This window comes from Ambystoma mexicanum, chromosome 6p (assembly GCF_040938575.1).
Source record: "Ambystoma mexicanum isolate Mex_15411 chromosome 6p, UKY_AmexF1_1, whole genome shotgun sequence".
In the NCBI taxonomy this organism is placed as follows: Eukaryota; Metazoa; Chordata; class Amphibia; order Caudata; family Ambystomatidae; genus Ambystoma; species Ambystoma mexicanum.
This window is the reverse complement of record NC_090935.1, coordinates 572,931,162-572,953,543: the sequence shown is the minus strand read 5'-3', so window position 1 is coordinate 572,953,543 and position 22,382 is coordinate 572,931,162. Positions and strand designations below refer to the sequence as shown.

The following is a 22,382-nucleotide window of genomic DNA, read 5'->3' as shown; positions in this document are numbered from 1 at the left end:
AGTTCTCTGAAAAACGATTTGTTGAATGGGCGGGCCCTTACCCAAACAAGTAGGATATAAACAATGATATTCAGACGAGATACAACAACAAGCACCGAATTGCTCATTCAGCAATTTAAAGCAGAGTAAAAAATACAGATCAATGGTTGCTTGACGGCACACAAAAATATCAACTCAAAATTATAAATGCAAAAACAAGCAATTGTTTGCACATTTCCGACACCATTTAAATTGTCAGGTCATTAATTTGAACAATGAGACTTACCTGACGTCTTGTAACAGCTTTCCCAGACGAAAATGGCTTTTGAAACAAAATCATCAAAATAGCAGATCTATATAAAGGGTGTAAAAATGAGTATTAATGAGCAAAGATAAATCTGTTAAAATGGTATAAAACTAAAATATAAAATGAAAATATAGAATGATCCTCACAATGACAGATTGCTGAAAACATTCCCAACCAATTAATGTGTAAAGGCAAATTATATTAAATAGGTAAACACTAATTCAATGATAGTGTTAGTGATCTGATCCAATGGCAGGAAAAAAAATATTTTTGGTGGAGATAAGGTAATGGTCAACTCTCCAATTGAAGACTTGCAAAAGGAGTTACGAAAGCCATCAGATCCTTCAACCGTATATAAATTAAATTCTTTTATGGTCTGTTCCACCTCATCTTCCAAAATGAATACCTGTAAAAGTGCCCCTGCAGCGTCACATAATATAGGTAGAACGTATATATGCAGAGTACTTAGTTTTTGAAGAAAAAATGAAGCAAATCAAAACTTATTTTTTTAAATTTTGAGAAATTTGAAGTATCCTGATGCATCCCTTACGTGTCGGAGGAAACTAGGATTTTGCCTCAGAGCCTACGAGCCTCATCGCTATGTTCACAAAAGCATTTGCCTGCAGAAGGTTATGTTCTTGCAGTGGTCAAAGTTTCACACTATCCCCTCACATATATTAGTTTGTGATCAGATTTGAAGTTCTAAGCTTCACGTGGTATTTTTATTTTTAGGAATTAGGTCAATTTTAATCACATAAGACTTTGTTTGTGCCTCTCATGGAGAAGCAATCTTATCAACAAACTCATATTGGCCTGTTTAAAGACTGGAGGGGGGTGTCTGTACTTCTGCTCTCTATATGGTAGAGGAGCGGCACAGAGGACCCCAGCCAAGATTCTCTATTTGCTAGCTATGGTCGGGCAATCAAGGCCTAGCTTCTCAGGAGGTGATGCAGGCTGGTTCTTAAGTACAGTGTAGTCCGTAAGCCCCCACAAAGGAATGTCCACACACTGTATTAGTTAAAACACAGTCTTTATATAATTAATATTCAAGGTTATGTACACTATCACAATAACTCACTCTGTGCTCAGAAAATCAACAATGGTAAATATATACAGTTCTAAAGTGGCACCACAAGTATTATCAGATCTCATTGAAGTGCATCAACTTTACTGTCCAAATGTAACACAGATCAATAACAAGGAAACCAGCAATAGAAATAGGAAGGAAAGCAAGATGGTTGAAACAATAGGCAGAATACTGGCCTCTACCGTTAAGCACAGTTCTGTGTGGAGATCCCCCGGCCTGGGCAACCTGTAAGATAAAGATATAGCACAAGCCCAGTCCATATATTATTCTATGAGTCTTATTTCCTTCTACAATAGTTCTACAGCCCCAATGTACCTGGAATTGTAGCGTTCGTCAACGGGAAATTGACGGCCCTTCTCGAGTGGCCTCCCTTTAAGGCAGGAGTCATGGGTCGAACGTCCGACGGAGAACAGGGTGAACTATGGCAGTGAGGTGGCAGCTTCGTTCCTAGCAGTGCTCATTGACGACTGAGCGTTGGCGTCCTGCAAGGAAGAGGCGTGCAGGGCACCTCAGTGGCGATAGTTTTGGACCGCAAAGAGATGAAGAACTGTGGCCCAGCAAGGGCGTCGAGTCGTCGGTGTCCCTGTGGTCGTTGGGTGGCAGGAAACCCACCGGTGGATGCTCCTCGGCGAGTCGACGCTCGGGCCTTATCCAGCAGGATAAAGCGGGCGACGATGCAGACGAGAACGTTCTTGGATCAAATGAAGTTCTTAGGCAAAACGGGAGAACGGCGGCTCAAGTCGGCGACGGCAGTGGCGGACAACAGTCCGGGCGCTTCTATTGGGGGTTCCGCGGCAGTCACCGTCTCCGGTCGGCAGCCTGTCGTAGGTCTGTCTACCAGGGAGCTTTGGCAAAGATCAGCTGGTGCACGATGATCCCTCGTAGCTCGGGAAGAGGGCGCCTTACCAGGTACTCTATGGGTCAGTCCTTGGAGGCACAGCAGCTTTCAGATTGTGAAGGAGAGCAACAGCAATTCTTCTCGTCCAGCAGGGCTTCAAGGTCAAGCTTCAGTTACTCCAGTTACTCGTAGTGGACTTCAGCTTCTGAACACGAATTCTAGCAGTGAGAGGCCCCCAGATATACTAGTTAATCTCCCATTCCTTCTGTTGGGTCACACTCAGGCAACCAATCGGTCAGAAGGGCATTCATGCAGGCAGGCATCCAATCAGGTACATAGTGCATTCAGGCCATATACTCCTCTCCAGACACTCACAACAAATTATGTGTATTGGGACAAGTACCCAGCCATTCAAAACACCACACTACATTCATACCAGTTTCGGGCAGGGATGTCTCAGTCATTGTGTCAACCACCAGATACTAAACACCCACAACACAGAATGCATATTCGTCACACACTCCATTCACCCAGGTCCCACCCACAGGGTGTACCCACAACATACAGTCACTGGGAAGGCTCCAGCCAGTCTGGACTTCACAACACCACCATATATGGAACTTCCACCCAACAGCCGGTCAGGGGGAAGGGACAGAGTCAGGGCTTCCCAGGACTTTGGGAAAACAAGTTAACAGGCAATAGAAGGCAAGAGGCCATGGGGGCCATCTTGTTTCCCATCAGGAATCAACTGATTCCAATGGCAGGGCATGGGTATCCCAAAATGGAGGATACTCAGAGCACCCGTCAAATTCAGCATGGATCTGCCACCAGCCCATACCCTGCTCTGTGGGCAACACACAGGTGCCCAAAAACATACACTAGGGGCACAGGGTTGTACTCCCACCCATGGGTACCATAAGGGGATCCCATGGGTCTGTACACCAAACCAAAAAAGAGCTGCACCGCCAAGAGTCCCACATGAACTCATGTGCGGAAAACACGACAGAACACACGATAAAAAGCAGTAAAGAACAAGGATACAGAGGCTCTGTCCCTCCAATGCATTTCCAGCATCACAGCCTGCACAAAAGACACCACATTCAATGTATTCATTTTCCAGGGTTCATCAGAGTTTTACTCTGGTGCCACCAGCTGAAAAGATCTGAATACAGGCAAGTGCTCCCTCATTTGTCAGCCAATGACTAAGCAGAATATAAATGAAGGTGATCTTAACTTTTAAAGGCATGAGTAGGAACTAATGCTGACCCCTGCAATTAGTCACACACAGTCCAATTTGCACTTGGATGTCCCTTTCCAGTGTTTTTAACAAGGTCCTAAAGTCACACCCATTCCTTCCATTCACCTGAAAGCTATTATCTTACTGACAATGTGAAGTAAATGTGGACCCAGAAGAGAACTCAAGGACGTCGTCTCAGGGGAAATGGGTTCTAGACCAAGTTGAATATTATTAAATGAACAGCCAGTTTTAATAGCCATCTTCAAGCAGGAATGCTGCCGTTACAAGGATGTATAACCTTGGGATAATAACATTGCTGTTGTACAACCTTGGGGGTGGGGTGAAATGGCCCTGGCGAAAGCCTTAAAATGTGACTGGTCACTGCTAGTCAGTTGTGGGATCATAGATCAGAGGAGGCTTGGTCCCAGCATCTACGAAGTGACAGCACTGTTCTATACTCGCTCCAGACTGATGTATGGCTTCATGACTGCACCCTGCGTTACTCTGCCTCTGCCACTGCTCCCGTTAATATCTGCTCATTTGGCTGCAAACTGATGAGGTGCTCCAGTCTTATGTAAACTGCACCACAGTATCATTTCCAGTCTTCAATACCGCAAAACACTGTTCAGCAAACAATACCCAAAACCACAACATAGCACAGAGCCAACAGAGAGTAAGTGATGCTTTCAGGGGGCGTGGCTTGGTGCCATGGTGAGCGGTTTGGTCCGGTGAGAGCTCCCGGCCGCGACCACGTATTTATCTAAAATGCCCCAGTAAAATTAAGGTCTCTGAACAAAATCGGCGTCCTGCAGAGCCGTGAGGCTGGAGCAGCTTATGCCTCAAGCTTGTCGCCCTAACCTGGAAGGGGACCGAGTTCGAGCAGAATTTTCCGGTGTGGTGTGCCGGCGCCAGAGGCAGCCCAAGATGGCGGACCGCTGATCTGCGTAGGCTGGCCTTCCCCCCCGTACATCTGAGCTGTGTGAGAACTGTGGGAGCTCATCCAGGGGCCAGCCACAGTTTATCTTTCTGGATTGGCATTAAGCGGAGCCGTCCGTCGACCCCCGTTGGAGGAGCGCACCTGTGCCGGCGCAGTGTCCGACAACTAAAGTAACGGTTCCCTCCTCCGATGGGGCCCTGCGAGCCCTCCTGGCCCAGTGTGAGAGGGCCAAAGCATCGGGTTCGCAGACCAACAGTGGGAGGGGAGCGAGCCCAGCCACAGAGGGCGGCAGCCTGGGGCTCTGCCTCCCCCTCCTCTCCGAATCCACGGATTCTCAGACATCTGCAGGCTGGAGCAAACATCCACGGCCGCAGGGCCTGCCTCCCGACAGGGCTCAACAAACCGTCCTATTCCAGCAAGAGAGAGTCAGAGCATCGGGCCCGGAGGCCATCAGCGGCGGTGGGGCGAGCCCTGCCTCACAGGGGCGCAGCACGGGGCTCTGTCCTTCCCCCGAACCTACCAGCTAGCCTCCACCGGCTCTTCGGGTGAGCGTCCACGCCCGCAGCGGTTGCGGCACCAGACAACACAAAGCAGCGGATGCTCTCCTTTGGCGGAGTCCAGCAACCCCCTCTGCCCAGGCGTGTGAGGACTAGAGCATCGGGCCTGGGAACTGCCGACAGCGGTGTGGTGAGCCCTGCCAAAGAGAAGTGCAGCGCAGGGCTTCGGCCCTACCCCTCCTGGATCCAGATCCACCAGCTTCCCACCACCCACTACCTGCAGTCCAGGGTGAACGGCCCTCCCGTGGGGTCTACGGGTGAACCAGGGCTACCTCCGCCCCAGCCAGAGCTGGGAGCACGGGAGACCACCCTGACACAGCTCATCCTTCGTGGTGCCCGCTCCTGGCGGAAGGTAGGGCAGCACCTGCCGCACCATATAGGAGCTCCCTGGGCCCACAACTCAACTCCCCCATTCCGGCTCCTGGGCGACTAAGTGGGGTTTCTGCTCGGCCGTGGACGGCCCCGGGAGCGTAGCCCGTGCCCGAATTTGAAAAGGAGGCCCTGTCCCTCCTTCCCCATCGACCCTTGCAGCTTGGAGGGTCCCATCACACATTCCCCCCAGTGGCACCGCTCCACCCCCGGAGAAGTGATCCGTACAGGGGCGGTTTATGGCCCAGCTGCTCCTTACCGGAGCCCCAAGATATTAAATAGAACACAGCAGCTGCCTACCCAGAGCGTCCCCGCAGCAGAGACACCAGACAAGCCGGATTAGCCGGAGGGACGGGGAAAAAGAAGGGCCCCCAGTGCTCTAACATAGTCCGCCCCGGGTGAGGAGGGGTCCGGCTACCGCCTGAGCCAGAAGGAGTAATGTCCAGGAACTCGAAATCGTCCAAACAAACCGATATAGCGACCCTACTGTCCACCACCATGGGGGAAAAGACTAAGAAAGGGGAGCGGAATGACGCTGTAGGAGTTTCCCTGGACCCCAACACAGAGCCTTCAACCGAAGCAGTCACCAAAGCTGATCTCCAGGAGCTCCTATCCGCCATAACTAAGGAGTACCAAAAAGGAACAGAAGAACTAAAAGGCAAAATCTCGTCCCTGGACAAGAGAGTGGGAGAAGTCGAAACCAGAACAGAAGAAATTGAAACCACCCTGTTTGAGCAAAACTTCGAGATCGCGGAGGGAGCTGATAGACTCACCGCGCTGGAGGCCAGATGTGAGGCCCTTGAGAACAAACAAGAAGCAGCCGAAAATATATCCAGGCGCAATAATATCCGCCTGAGAGGAATACCAAGCTCTGTCCCCGAGGAGGAACTCAACACCTATGTCAACGACTTTTTCCGCTTCATCCCGACGCTCTCAAACGAAGCCCCCCTGGAACTGGATAGGGTTCACAGGGTTAGAGCCAAACAAAGCGCAAACTCCACGCCAGACGTCCTAGCGAGAGTCCATTTCTACAGAGTCAAGGAAGAAATCATGCAGGAAGCCAGAAGCTCGGCCCGAATTGGCTTCCGAGATGCCGAAATATCCCTGTACCAGGACTTAGCAGCGGCCACATTCGCTAAAGAAAAGTCCTTAAACCACTTGCCGAAAGGCTGCGGGAGAGAATAACGAACTATCGCTGGGGCTTCCCCATGGCCCTAATCTTCAATTGGGAAGGCAGGTCTCGGATAATCCCCTCCCTCAGAGAGGCCAAACGATTCATGAATCCGGATAGCGAGGAGGGGGCCTCCGCTTAAGCCGCAGAGGCCCCGGGGGGTTGCACGGGGGGACTCCTCTAGACCCTGGACCAAGATAACGGGGCGCCACAGACTCAGAGGTCCACCGAGCAAGACCAAAAGGGACAACAACCGCTGAGTGGGAGGCTCTTACCAACCACGGCCTTCGGGCGGGGGGGGGGGTCCTGCGCTCCTTCCTGGACTGACCACCCACATTGCGGGAAGAGACACCAAAAGGTCTCAGACCGACCCTATTTGCTTGCCCCCAGGCCCATCAAGCAAAGGTGCCCAGGTGGCCCATCACCCTGCCTGGTTCGAGATGAGAAACTAATACCACCGGAACCTGATCTCAATTCCGCCAAAGAACGCACTACATCCTCAACCTGAGTTTTACTGGTCAACAGAAGAGGCACAGTTTGCCTCCAAGCAGAGTTATTACACCGGTCCGGCCGTTGGTTGAAGGCTGGTCCGGAAACCTTGTTATTGTTGGGGGGGGATTGGGGGGAGGCAAGGGTGGGGGGGGCCAGGAGGAGGGGGGTTCCTCACAAAAGGGGGAACATGGCGGAATGCAGCGCTGTAACACATGGAACAAGAAACCTTCAAGGAAGACTATGAACCGACCTACTTCAGCTTCAAAGGATGGGTTCGCTAAACAAAACACTTACTATCACGACTTGGAATGTACAGGGGCTCAATGCACCAAGAAAGCGAAAATCGGTGGAGCACAGGCTCGACCAACTGGTAGCTGACGTCGTCTACCTCCAGGAAGCCCACCTGACAGTGGAAGATGAAAAGAGAATTTGTTTCCGATGCTTCCCGAAATGTTACTTCGCCTCAGCCGCACAGAAAAAGAGAGGAGTCGCAATCCTGCTAGGTCAAGATCTCCCATTAATGCAGATCATGGTCAAAAGAGACCCGGAGGGTAGATTCCTGCTCCTGAAAGGCCTCCTAGTCGAACTACCGATCACCCTGGGGGCAATTTACGGGCCAAACAAAGAGCAAGACCAATTCCTCCACAGTTTCCTCCCCATTATCACGGCCTTCTCAGTTGGCCACTTACTAATCGGAGGAGATTTTAACCTCCCCCCAGACCAGAGTGTGGACAAGACGCTCCCAGCCTCAAGGGAAGACTTCAGCAAATCCCTGGCCTTAGCGGAGTTCCTCAGAGAAACCAAGACCATAGACATATGGAGACTACGCAACCAGGGAGAAAGGGACTACACCTTATTTTTGCATGTACACAGAGGATATTCGCGGATCGACCGCTTACTGGCCGCTAATACTATGGCCCCCTGCGTGGAGGATGTCCAAATCGGACCTATTGCAACCTCGGATCACGATGATGCAGCTTCTCCACGGAGTTCCTAAACCTATCCGGCGGCAATGGAAGATGCAAGACTACATCCTCACCGACATAGTGGCCAGCTCCAACCTAGCGGAGGCGATTCAGAATTACTTCACTCAGAACATAACCCCTGACTCCTCAGTGGCAACAGTGTGGGACGCCATGAAGCCGGTAATCCGTGGGGTGGCGATGGACTCAACAGCCAGACTCAAGCGCCAAAATCTGATGAAGCAACGAAAGCTGGAAGAAAGACTAGCAGAACTAGAAAACGAGCTCAAACAATGCTACATGAAAACAACGCACCGCGAACTAAAAAGAGCTAAAAGAGAGCTTGAAACCCACCTAGCAGACCGGGCCGCCAGAGCATTAATCTATACTAAACAGTACTACTACCTTAACAGTAACAAAGCGAACCGACTCCTAGCTCACAAGCTGAAAAAGCTCCACACCAGGAACCACATCCAAGCCCTGAGGGACAAAAATGGCTCCTTACACCACCTGGACCCTGAAAAGCTGGAAATAATGGTGCAGCACCATGAGGAAATCATGGCAGGACCTCCAACGTTAGCCCCAGGAATTGCTCAACTCCTGGCCTCTATCCCAAAGATACAGCCATCTCCGTCAATGTCCGACCTGGAGGGCCTAATCTCAGCGGAGGAAGATAGCGAAACGATTTGCCATCTGAAAAACACAAAGCCTGGGTCGGACGGGCTTACTTCAAAATTCTACAAGAAGTTTGCTCACCTATTATCACCACACCTGGCAAACCTGTACAACTCATTCCTCTCCACTGGCTCCACAATGGTGTCTATGAACGAATCGATAACTGTGCCAATTCCAAAGCCGGGGAAAGACCGGACACATTGCACATCATAAAGGCCCATAACGCTCCTAAACAATGATGCGAAAATATTCGCCAAAATACTGGCAAACCGGCTGGCCCATCCCTCCTAGAGATCATCCACCCAGACCAAGCAGGCTTCATCCCGGGGCGAGGCACCCAAGACAATATCCGTACAACCATCAACATAATAGAGTCAGCGAACAGGTCGGGCTCAAAACTGATAGTTCTCTCCTTGGATGCTTATCAAGGCATTCGATATGCTCGACTGGGGCTACGTGGAGGAAATCCTACTGCATTTTGGCTTCGGCCCAAACTTTGTAAAATGGGTCCTAGCCATCTACCAAAGCCCCTCTACAATTCTGCGCCTAAACGGGGCCAAATCCGGCAGAATAAATATAACCAGAGGCACGAGACAAGGATGCCCACTCTCCCCACTTATCTTCGCCCTATCAATGGAGACATTCGCGGACAGGGTCCGCCGAAATTCATCAATCCAAGGCCTCACGATTAAAAGGGAATCCTACAAAATCGCCCTCTACGCTGACGATGTGCTCCTCACACTCACCCGACCTGCAGAATCAATAAGAGCCCTATGGCAAACCCTAGAAGAATTTCGCGCAGTCTCAGGGTTCACAATAAATATCTCCAAATCGGTGGCACTGGGAATTACCATCCCTAGTAAGCTCAAATCTACTCTTGAAGCTGAGTTTCGGATCCCCTGGGCAAGAAGCAGCATCAGCTACCTAGGAGTTCAACTAACCAACACAACTGAGAAGTTGTACATGTCAAACTTCCCGGCACTCTTCAGGGACCTGAAAAAGGACATCGGATGCTGGAGAAAACAAGAAATCTCATGGTTCGGCCATATTACGGCGATAAAAATGAATCTAACCCCACGCTGCTATACTTCGCACAAGCCCTACCTGTGGCAATCCGGGAAAAGGCCCTACGTAATCTGCAAGGAGAAATACTGAACCTCGTCTGGGAAGGAAAGAAACCACGTATCCCGAAACGCATCATACTCCGAAACGCCGCCCTGGGCGGCCTAGGGGTCCCAGAAGTAGCAAGGTACTGTCTCGCAGCCCAGCTAGCCCCAGCTTTCGCCTGGAAGCTCCTCGTCAACCGCCCCCGGTGGTTACAACAGGAAGAAGACTGGAGCAAGGCACCGATTGAATCTCTGCCCACTGCAAAGAACCCAAGGGGACCCAAGACCTGGGCCCCCTACCAGCAACAAGAAACACGGTGGCTAGCTGGAAAAAGGCAGCCCGCCGATGGAAATGCAGAAGCACAACGGGACCCCATCTGGGACAATCCAGACTTCTCCCCGGGAATCTCACCAAACCTGTTTACGGAGTGGAGAGCTGGGGGCTTAGAGACCATGGCAGACTTCTTTGAGAATGGCCGTCCGTTAAACTTCGAGGAGTGTAAAGCCAAATTCAAGATTCAGGAACCTGAAAGGTTTCGCTACACGCAACTGAGGCACTGGCTGTCGAACCAGCAGGTCAGGAAACAGGGCATTAGAGAACTAACAGCATTAGAACTCACTCTCTCGGCAACCCCTCCGAGAGGGAAAATCTCCACCCTGTACAAAATGCTAGACAGAGCAGACTCCACCAAAAAAGAACCATATATGCTGAAATGGGAAGTCGATCTCGGAAAAACGATTGAACCAGAGGAATGGCTCCACATCTGGGCCCGCGCACATAAAAGTTCAAAATGTGTGACAAAGGAAACGCGTTCAAAGTCTGCTACAGATGGTACCGGGCCCCCGTAATCGTAAACAAATATAACTCAGCTATTCCGGCTCAGTGCTGGAGGGGTTGCCCAGACAGCGGAACCCTGTTCCACCTCTTCTGGACGTGCCCGAAAGCCACCCGATTCTGGAAGAACATTTTGGAACAAATCGAAGCAATCACAGTGCTCAACATCCCCTGGGATCCAGGAATCGTGCTGCTGGAGGCGACAGGAGACGGTCAATTCCCCCTAACAGGCTGCCTGGCGGATCTCTGCTCCCACCTCCTCACAGCGGCCGAAATCGCCATCGCTAGACTCTGGAAAAACCCGGAGGGCCCATCCATGCAAATGTGGTGGTCCAAATGCTGGGACATCGTCGCTGCCGAGAAAGTCACGGCCATCAGACTGGGCAAAGTCCAAATTCGAGCGCATATGGGCCCCCTTCCTGAACTACGTGCAACAATTCCCTGGGGTGGCAAGACAGCCCCCAGCACTGCGCTGGATGGACACCCAGGACTGAGGAGAACACAACAGAAGCCAGGCCCGAAGTGCTGAAAGGCTCCTTAATACGTCTGAGTCGATAAAAACTGACCAGGCCAGACACCCCAACCCTGAAGGGCCTACACCGAAGAAACCCATCCCAAAGCCAGCCAAAGAGTCACGCCGAACCTTTGAAACTATCCCAACATTGAACAAAGCAGTCCTCTGTTCCCGCTGTGTATATAGCTCCTGTTCCCCCTCTCCCCCTTTTTATTTTTCAGTTGTTATTAATAATTGTTTTGAAGAAAATTCATGATCTGCTAACTCTCAGTCATACCCAGCGCTGTTTTCTTCTCTTAAATGCAATAACAAGCGCGCAATGTATGTAACATTTGATGATTTGTATGGCTTGTTATGGCAAAAATAATAAAAATAATGTTGGAAAAAAAAACTCAGCTTTGAAGCAAAGACAATAGTCCACAGACCACACCATAGGATCATAATGCTCAAATGTACCACAACAGACACCAACCAGAAACACTACATGTGCATCCACCTCAGTATGAACTCATGTCACATTCCAATGCACACAAATCACCTATAACCACCTTGTGGTTGAAAGGTAGCCCATACTTGTACCCCTTAAATATATTGGTTTACCCCCTGATCACGCTCACAGCAGAGTAAATGCACCCCTATCTTGCAAGGATAACACTTTAATCTTTACAGAAAATGAGGCTAGGAGCAAAGAACTCTGCTCCTCAACTGTCTGTTCTGTGCCCCCCCAACCGCTGCAAGCTCCTGCAGACTGATGGCAAGAAGGGGCCTTTATATACTCTTCAACTTGGGCCCCGGATACCGGCAGAGCTCATCCAAAATTGCAGAATCCCTTGAAAGGCAAGAAGGACAAAGTCTTTATTTCCTCATCAACAGAAATTCCTGGCAGCCATGCTACTCAACATATTAATACCTTACATAGGCACACACTACAGCCCTGCAGATTTTTACAAACCTTGAGGCCTAATCCCCAGGAAAAACTAAATATTTTTATAACTAATTTTCATTCAGTCCACACATCTTACTCATTTTTATGTGGTCCTACAATCTCTTTTAAACCTGGTTTAATAACTCTGTATGTCATGCATTGAATCTGTACACTCCTATTCTTAGTGTACATGGACTTTTGATGGACGGTAACAGCTGCTCAGCCACTCTCTGCCTGTAGTCTATTTTTAGCACAGGCTGCATTCACCAAGTGCTTTGAGCAAAGCCAACTACAATTTAACAGTTTTAAAATATATCCATCTAAATAGTTATTTGCACCTCACATTTCAATCCTAACTATCTTTAATTAGTGACCCTCCTCCCCCTGGACTCTTGTAGTGCTTAGAAAAGAGTTAACACAAGTCTCGTCTAATTCTAAAGCGCTTGGAAAGCTTGGGAATGAAAAAAGCACTAGGCTCCTTCCCAACATGGTGTCCCCCAGGGGTACGATATATGCCCCTGGTTCTTCAATATCTACATGGCCCCTTTGGCCCATATGATCTCTGCCTTCCCCTCCAAGTTTGTGTTATGCGGATGACACTCTGCTCTCCTTCAGGCTACCCTCGGCCTCTTCCTCCTCCTCCTCCTCCTCCTCCTCGCTTATCCCGAATTGTCTGTCAGCAATTCAGTCCTGGTGTGCTGCCAATGATCTCTGGCTTAATGCCAGTGATATAGAGATCGTCCTCATTGGGGCCTCTGCTCCCATTTTCTCACTTTCACTCTCGCCGACCACCCTTGGTCCTGCATCCTCACCCACTAGTGTGGCAAAAAACCTGGAGGTCATCTTCGACTCTACTCTCCCCTTCTCTCCTTCTCGTCTCACATCTCAGACATGTCTAGAAAGTCCCAATACCAGCTGCACCTCCTCAGAGATATTCTACCTTTTCTCACCTTCCCCCAGAAGCTCACTGTCTCCAGAGCTTTGGTTCTCGCCGGACTGACTACAAAAACAGTCTCTTTCTCATTCTCCTTACCTCTACTCTCCAACCTCATCAACTTATCCAGAACAGAACCGTGAGACTTATGCTTGGCCTCAAGCCCAGGGACTGCATCTCTCCGTCGCTGAAATCCCTCCACTGGCCTGCCATGGCTGCAACGATCAAGTTCAAATCCCTCTGCATAGTCCACAAGGCTTTCTGGGAGCCGGGGCACCGACTATCTACACCGCCCTCTTCCTAAATGCTCTCCCTCCAGAGCCCTCCGCTCGGCCTCCTCCAACTCTCTGTGTGTGAGACGTTTTTCCAAACAGATTTGGTGGCAAATCCTCATCCTCTACAGGTGCCTCCCTCTGGAACGTGCCTCTCTCTGTCTTGAACGAGACCTTCTTAAGTTCTGGAAATGTCTGAAGACCGTCCTCTTCTTTTTTTCTCTCCCTCTCCCTTGCTAACCTCCTTCTCTTCTCTCCTGCTTCCTTCCCTTGTTCTCTTCCCAAATCTGCTCAGTCAGCTGGCTTGTCACCTGGTGCACATCCAGAGCATCACAGGTCCCAGGCTCCCTTGTCAGTCCTGCACTTGCCTCCGGGCCTCCACACTCTGTCCTGCACTACTGACTCGGAATTTGTTCCATGAGAGTTGCACCCACTCTGCACTTAACCGTGGCCCCTGAGCTGGTCGCACTTGTCCCACTCCCCCTCCCTCGCACTTTTGTCTGCGCACTTACACAACCTTGAATGTACTAGGCTAGCATGTTGGTCTGTCCTGTCCTCTTTCTCCCCCACTAGCTTGTTATGCCTGCATGCATAGGTGTACTGATGACCAACCTTTTTTGTCTTGTATGCAAATCTCCCGCCCCCCACTTTCTTTTCCCCCCACTCTCTATCACGCACTTATACTAGTAGAAATTCCCCGGCCTAGTATGCTAGTTTTTGCTGTTTGATCATTCGGAATCTTAGATGCCTAAGAATGATAATATCAGCCCCTTGTTCCCTTCCCGTCTTGAAGCACTTCACTTGTGTAGAAGTGCTTTACAGATAAACAATTACCCATACACAGACCCAATTTCCTTACTATATGCAAGCATCAAGACAACATCAAAGTCATATTTCACTGCTCCCTTTGCTCCTTCAAACCAAACCCAACTCATTCTCCTCCAAGTTCCAAAGTGCAATGGGCCTCATTACGGGTTCAGTGGTAACCCTGCCGGTGCTACCGGGTTCCCGGGCCCATAAAAAATTACCGGCGCCTGCCTTCCCGGTGCCACCGGGCTATTACAAGTCCGGTGGCCGGGAAGTCAGGCGCCGGTAATTTTGTTAATCCCCATTCCCATAGAGTCCTACTGGACTATATGGGAGTGTGGACATGGGAGCACCGGCACCGTTAACAATGGTGCGGCTGCTCCCGTGACGAGTCTGCTTACCGTGGCCGCTGCACCCAGCATGGTCAGACCTGTCTGGCACAGCAGCTCCGGCAGGCAGACTTGTAGTTTGCCGATCCGGAAACAAGCTGCCGGTGAACTAAATAGCTCCTAGCAGTTGTATTCCCTAAACTGTAATCAGTAGCTACCCCATCCGCTGCAGTGACAGGCCACCACCCATCAAGAAACTAACAGCTTTGATCCACAGCTCTCAGACTTGGCAAAATCCTTAGGCTTCACCATGGACAGCAGCCTGTCCTTCCAGAAATACATAGATAGCCAAGAAGGCCCAATCTCTACCCTTTGAAAAATCAAACCCTTCACCCTGCTGCAGGGCTTCCGGACAGTAGTACAGGCCTTTGTGGTCTTGCACATCGATGGGGAAAAATGCTCTCATCACAGGGTTCCCAGCTGCTCACTTGGAAGGAACATGGAAATTTGACCGAATTGCCCCCATCCTACGCAAACTTCATTGTCTTCCACTCCAAACCAGGATACTGTTCAAGACTGCATGCATCACCTACAAAGCAGTCACAGCTCTCCATATCTGGTGACACACGCTCCTCGCACAGCACATTGACGAACCGTCTTGAATCACAACTTGTCCCCAAAGTGACAACCTGCAAAAGATCCTTCTATTGTCATACACCCACCCTCTGACCAGATCCTGGTGCAGGCTTGGAATGTCCCAAAAATGAGAAAATGTTGCATATCTCTCAAAACATGGCTCTTTTAACACCTGACTCGGACTAATTCCAATGGATGCACAGACTTCACAGTAATGCGCTACTATTAAAAGATGGCAGCGCAAATGCTGGCTACCAAAACTCTTTGCTGCTCTTGGGTCTTTGTACTGGTTTCGGTTAATAATTTGGGACTAGTAAAGCCAATGGTGACTTTACATGCCCTGGGAGACAGTAGTCAGTCCCAGGGTATGGAGTCTATGGTGGGGTGTCACTATGACACCCAGGTGTTACTGCACGGAGGGTGCTGTGTAACACACATAGAAAAAAACACATGAGACCCTATGGAGTAAATGATCCCATAGCCCATAAAACACATTAGCAGTCAAAGGAACACCATAAATCATGTCCAAGAGTGGGAGAGAAAGAGTCTCACTCTTGGCAGGAGAAAAAAACAAACTCCAGAAATCCAGCAAAGCTGCTGGGGGACTCACTAGGTTAGGAAATTTGGCCTAAAGAGAGAGTTCTCCTCACTCAACAAACCCCTTGAATTTAAAAACATTCTGTTTGTCACAATCGCAAATGTCAGAATAAAGGAGAATGTCCCAGCCAGATATGTTCATTTGCATCACAAGGGAGAGGAACATACCACAGCTGTCCAGGCCAATTTCCTGTACGTTGTTTCAGGTTTCCCGACGAGCCTCTCTTCCATATAACTTTTGCATTGTGCCATTCTTCAATCTAATTCAACACTTCAATATCACAGATCTCTCCTATATAAATTGAGTTTGAGCCCAAGTTAATTCCCAAAAGGATTGTAGCAATGTCAAGTTTTCTGGCTCTCCAGCGTCTGCATAGATCATCTTCATGCAAAACACAATGTTGCCAGACTGCATATCACCAGCGTGGAGATCTTTACATTGATTAGCTAAAGACAGGATTAATTTTAAGTGTTTCTTTTGCATAAATGGCTGTGGGTTGAAGCCCTGAAGTAGCTGTCCAAGACAATTCTCAGGTATTGTTCCCCTCGGCCTGTTAGACCCTCCAATTTCAGTATGCTTGTTGTTCTGAAGCTGCACTGTTCAACCTGGGATGGGTGCTGTTTTGTGGTCTGGGGCCTCTATCTGAGAAAAACCTATGTACTGCCCCTCCAATTTGGGCCCAATCATCTGCAGGTCAAAGCCCCTCACAAACTCTACCGGTTGAAAGACAAGGGATTTGCCTCTTCCGCAAAAAACAACAGCACTAAGAGGTTTGCAGTGCAAGCTTCATTAATATGGTCACTCACATGATAGGAATCACCAATGACAACTGAGGGGTCACATCAACCCTACATGCATGTGGCCTCTCCACCCGGGTGGAGATAGAGTTTGATGCAGCATCATCACAAAACAAAGATATGAATACTCAAAAAGGACCAACTCTTGGCTTGAGGTGGAGTAGAACAAGTTACTTTCTTACGTGGTAACGTTCTTTCGATGGGATGGTCCGACGACGTATTCAATATCTATGACATGTAATCACCACAGCTGTGCTGCTTTGGAAACTTTTTTCGGCGTCTGCGTCCTGCGTCGATGACATTGATGCGCGGTCGTCGAGGACTTCCTCCGACGTCCGACGTCATCCGATGTGATAAGTAGGATGCACGACGCCCGTAGCCTCAGTTGTAGTTTTTTTCCCCCAGAACGTGTGACATTAGTCAACTGCCAGTCAGACACAAAGCCTTGCGGAACGTAAGCTGCAATCGCAAAAGAAATTCTGCAGCGGGGAAGGCAGGGCGGGAGCGATATGGAATACGTCGTCGGACCATCCCATCGAAAGAACGTTACCAGGTAAGAAAGTAACTTGTTCTTCGAGGGGATTGGGTCCTCCGACGTATTCCATATCTATGACAGACTCCCAAAGCAGTACCAGAGCAAGGAGGAGGGACAGAATTTAGAATCAAAATTTAGAATAGCCAATCAAATAGCATAACAAAGGACAGCCTTGCCAAAGGCCAGATCCTGTCCTTGGATGGAATCGAGGGAATAGTGACGTACAAATGTATGTACTGAAGCCCAGGTGGCTGCATCACAGATGTTGCGAATAGGAACACCCCTCTGCAGGGCAGTAGATGCAGCCATACCCCTGGTAGAATGGGCCCGCAAGCCAGCCGGTGGGTCCTTACCCGCCAAGCGGTAACACTCCGAGATGGCCAAAATAATCCAGCGAGACAAAGTCTGTTACGTCATAGCTTAACACAAACGCTTTCCAGCTAAACCAATAAAGAGTTGATCGTCCACTCTGACCCGGGACATGCGTGAAACATAAAAGCTTGAAGCTCTCCTAGGATCAAGCCTATGGAGCCTCTCCTCTTCCTTACCAGGATGTGGAGGAGGATAGAATGCCGGAAGAACAACCTTCTGGGCCAAATGAAATTCCGTCACTACCTTCGGAAGAAAAGAAGGACGAACTCTAAGGGCAACCATGTCCTTGTGAAATACAGTGAAGGGTGGCTTAACTGAAAGTGCCTGTAACTCACTCACTCTGCGAGCGGAAGTGACTGCAACTAAAAATACCGTTTTCAGAGATAAGAATCTCAAAGGGCATGAATGCAAAGGCTCAAACGGAGCACCCATCAGAAACTTGATAACAAGGTTCAAATCCCAACCGGGCACCTGGAAAGGTGACGGAGGGAACACATTAGTGAGCCCTTTCAGAAACTGAGAAGTTAAAGGAATTTTAAAATAGGAACACTCTTCAGGCGAGCGCTTAAATATGGACAGCGCCGCCAGGTAACCTTTAATGGTACCCACTTGAAGGCCCCTGTGGGCCGAGGAAAGCAAAAAAGACAGAACCATGGGAATTTCACATGCAAAAGGATCCACATTCTTAACCCTGCACCAGTCGCAGAACTTCCTCCAATGGCAACGGTACAGGGACTTTGTTGCGGGCCTTCTGGCTGAAAGCAACACCTCCATCACGTCTTCAGGGATGTCCCAATCCTTATACCTCAACCTTTCAGAAACCAAGCGTGAAGGATGAGGGACCTGACCTCTGGTTGGAGAACCTGACCCCCCTCCCGTGAGAGCAGATTGTCTCGGTAGGGAAGACGACGTGGAGGCCAGATGGACAAGTCGAGAAGGTCCGGGTACCATGTCCTCCGGGCCCACGCCGGAGCAATGAGGATCATCCGGGAACCTAACCTCCATAACCTCTGCAGTACTTGCGGGATGACGGGGACTGGAGGAAACGTGTACAGCAGTGGGAATGACCACTCCACCACGAACGCGTCTCCTAAGACTCCGTTTGGAGGAAATTCCCGCAAGCAGAACCTCTTGCACTTCCGGTTGACACTGGAGGCGAAGAGATCCACTTGAGGGGTCCCCCAAAGGGCAAAGATCTCCAGGAGAATCTCCTAAGCCAACTCCCACTCGTGAGAGATCGCGCTCTGCCTGCTCAGAGCGTCCGCCGTCACGTTTTCGTCTCCGGCCAGATGAACTGCCGAGATCGAAACTTCCTGCTGGATGGCCCAGAACCCGAGCTGCATCGCATCCCTGCACAGAGGAAGTGACCCTGCCCCCACCTTTTTGTTGAGGTAGTGCATGGCCACTGTGTTGTCCGTCAGGATCAAGACACTCTTTCCTTGCACAGTCGGCAGAAAAGCCTTCAGGGCTAGCCTGACGGCCCTCAGCTCCAACAGATTGATATGGAGTCTGGACTCCGACGGAGACCAACGACCGCTGACTGTCAGCCCGTTGGCATGAGCTCCCCATCCCCTGAGGGATGCATCCGTCACGATCGTCACCTCCGGCCAGGGAAGCCAAAATGGAGCCCCCTTCATCAAGTTGCCTTCGACGGCCCACCACAGAAGGTCCCGGGCGACTGAGGGCGGCACCTGAACCAGGTCCGACATCCTGCCGGAGGACTGCGACCATTGCGTCTTGAGTGCCCACTGCAAAGATCTCATCTGCAGGTGAGCCTCTGGCACCAGAAGAATGCAGGATGCCATGAGGCCGAGCAATCTCAAGAACTCGAACGCTGGGAGCATCTGGGCATGCTGAAACTTGTGCACCATCTGCTGAATGTGAAGAGCCCTCACCTGGGGAGGAAAACACTGCCCCAGGGAAGTGTCGAGCACTGCTCCGATGTACTGGAGCCGCTGTGTTGGCATCAAATGGGACTTCTTTAAATTGAGGGAGAAGCCCAGCCTGTGAAGGGAGTGGCAGGTGACAGACAGATGATCCAGGACTTGTTTGGGAGAGCTCCCCCTGATCAACCAATCGTCCAGGTAGGGGTAGACGTGAATCCCCCCTTGCCTGAGATGCGCTGTCACCACCACCATGAGCTTGGTGAAAACCCTCGGGGCGGAGGTCAATCCGAACGGCAGGACCCGAAACTGAAAGTGCGAGTCGCCAACCGCGAACCTCAGGTACTTCTTGTGCTTGGGATGGATAGGCACATGGAAGTAAGCATCCTTGAGGTCGAGTGACACCACCAGTCCTGAATCTGAAGGGCCTGGAGGACTTGAGAGAGAGTAACCATCTTGAACTTGTCCTTCCTGAGGAGTTTGTTCAAACCGCGCAAGTCCATGATGGGTCTCAATTCCCCGTCTTTCTTCGAAATCAAAAAATAAGGGGAATACCATCCCTTGTTCCTCTCCGCTACAGGCACCAGTTCTATGGCGCCTTTCTCCAGCAGGGCTTGAATTTCCTGCGCAAGGAGCGGATCCGGACTCTGCAAAGAGAGGTTCCCCGGTGGATTGTCGCGTGGCCTGTGCCGAAAGGGAAGACAGTAGCCGTGGGTTATGATCTCCAGAACCCACACATCTGAAGTAATGGCTTGCCACTCTACAAGATGCTACGCCAGCCTTCCCCCAACTGGCGAACCATGGGGCATGGCCTCATGACTGAGTGGGAGCGGCTGCGGCATTACCTGAGGGCAAAGAGGCAACTGCCCGAGCGGCCTTGGCACCACGGGTACCCTGTCGTCCACCTCTGGTACCCCTGCATTGGCCTCTTTGAATGCCAGCTCCTCTCGCTTTACTGAAGGACGAGTAATAGCGAAAGGAACCACCCCTCCACTGCTGTCCCCTAGGACGAAAAGGCGGAGGTTGGTGAACTGCAGCGCCCAACGACTTCGCTGCAGCTTTTGAGGTCTGCAACCTCTCAAGGCTCTCGTCAGCCTTGCTGCCAAAAAGGTGTTCACCGTCAAAGGGCATGTTGAGGAGCCGGGACTGCACATCAGGAGCAAACCCCGACTTCCGCAACCACGCAAACCTGCGTATCGCGGTGCTCGTCGCCATGGACCCACTGACGCATTCAGCTAAGTCCAAACCCGACTGAACAGTTCACACATGGCATCCTTACCATTCTGGACCATAGCAAGGAAACCATCCCGTTCGTCCCCTTCGGGAATATGTTCAGCCGCTAACGCAACACAGTTCCACAGAGTGTGTGTGAAACGAGACAAAGCACAAATGGAGTTGGCCGCCTGAAGCGCCATACCATCAGAAGAAACCACTTTCTTCGCCCAGCCGTCAAAACGTTTGTCGTCCCTATCAGGAGGGATGGTAGGGTACGACGCCTGCTTTGCCGGGGCCGTGGCCGCCTGCACCACCAAACTCTCCGGAGTGGGGTGCCTGGTCAAGTAGCAGGGGTCGCTGCTGGCTGGACGGTATTTTCGCGACAAGGATCTGCCCACCGCCGGGAGACTCTCCGGAGCAGTCCAAGCCGCCGCCACCGTTCTCTGTAAAGCCATATGGAACGGCAGTACTGGGTCAGTTGGGGGACCAACATCAAGGATGTCCATTAGATCATCCTGCACAGACTCCCCTGGAGGAGCAGACCATCCCAAGTACTCAGAAACCCTAGCCATAAGGCGCCGGTACGAGGAATCGGCATGAGAGCCAGGCTCAGGCCTACAAAACTACACCTCCGGAGAGGTGTCCAGTCCACTGGCATCAGGCAGTGACTGTCTCAAATCGTCAAACTGACTATGGCCCGAGACAATTTCATCTGGAACCTGACTAGGAACCAGGCCATCAGAATCCTCATCTGCCTCTGAAATATATTCCAGGTGGCGAAAGGAAGGCACCCGAGAGTGCTTGCTCTTAACCAGAGCCTTCCTAGGGGGTTCCCCCGTGCCACGGGGTACCTCCGACACGAAAGGCGTCGATGACGTCGAGCGACTCGGCGCCGGCGTCGAGAGAACAGGCAACGGCGCCGAGAGGATCGGCGTCGAGGAAATGGGCGTCGACGTCAGATGCAGCGCCGCCAGCATGGGCGACGTCGACACAGCCCTCGAAGCCGGAGCCCCGAGCGTGTCCTTCGACGACCTGAGCGTCGACGGATTCGTCGACATCCTCGGAGCCGGAGCCTCGAGAAAGCCTGTCGACGCCTCAGACGTCGATGTCTTCCTCGAAGACCTCACAGGTGCACACGGTCTCGAAAGCGTCGAGGACCGGGACCTGGAACGGGTACGTCGAGAACGAGTCTCCTTGTCCGAACGGGACCTCTCCCGTGACTCGTGCCGACCACTCTTGCGAGCGGTGTCTCTCGACCTCACGCGACCGACCCCACTCGGGGGCGCGGACGGCTTAGTACCCTGCGACTCGAGAATCGCCAGCATTTTCTTCCCGAAGGAAGCCCATTCCTCCGGCGTCGCATGGCTGGTGGGGTAAGCGACGTGCCAGGCAGAGTCCTCCGAAGAGGACCTGGAAGACGACCGGTGTCGACGCTTCCGAGAATGCCTCGAAGAGGCTGAGGAGTGGCGAGACCGACTCCTAGAAGGAGACCCACGAGACTTCCGACGATGATGCGGAGAGTCACCTCTCGAATCATCCGTCGAAAGCCCTGCAGACTTCGACTTCCGGGGCTTGGACACCCGACCTACCGACAACTTCTTCTTACGTTCGCGTAAGGCTTTGGACGTGAGCGACTGGCAGTCGATACAGTCATCCGTGTCGTGGGCCTCCCCTAGGCACCAGAGGCAGGCGTCGTGCGAGTCCTTCACCGACATCTTGGACCCACACTCCCCGCACTTCTTGAAGCCCAGACGCGGGGTCGAAGACGAAGTAGAAGACATCTTCACACGAAGGATTTTCACAAAAAACGAACAGGTCCGAAGAACAGAACTCCAAAGAGTCGAGGCGTTAACCGAGATTCACGAAGCAACACGTTCGCGGAAAAAACGGAACTGAGGCTACGGGCGTCGTGCGTCCTACTTATCACATCGGATGACGTTGGAGGAGGTCCTCGACGACAGCGCATCGACGTCATCGACGCAGACGCCGAAAAAAGTTTCTGAAGCAGCACAG

At 51.1% G+C, this 22,382-nt stretch overlaps 1 protein-coding gene across 1 annotated transcript in view; it reads right to left on the bottom strand.

Annotated features, from left to right (window-relative positions):
• SLC30A5 (solute carrier family 30 member 5) overlaps positions 1–22,382 on the bottom strand; it is a 738,926-nt gene that overhangs the window by 624,655 nt on the left and 91,889 nt on the right. The window contains exon 3 of the mRNA XM_069627390.1: positions 266–332. Within this exon, the coding sequence (XP_069483491.1) occupies positions 266–332 (67 nt within the window). The remainder of the gene's footprint in view (positions 1–265; positions 333–22,382) is intronic.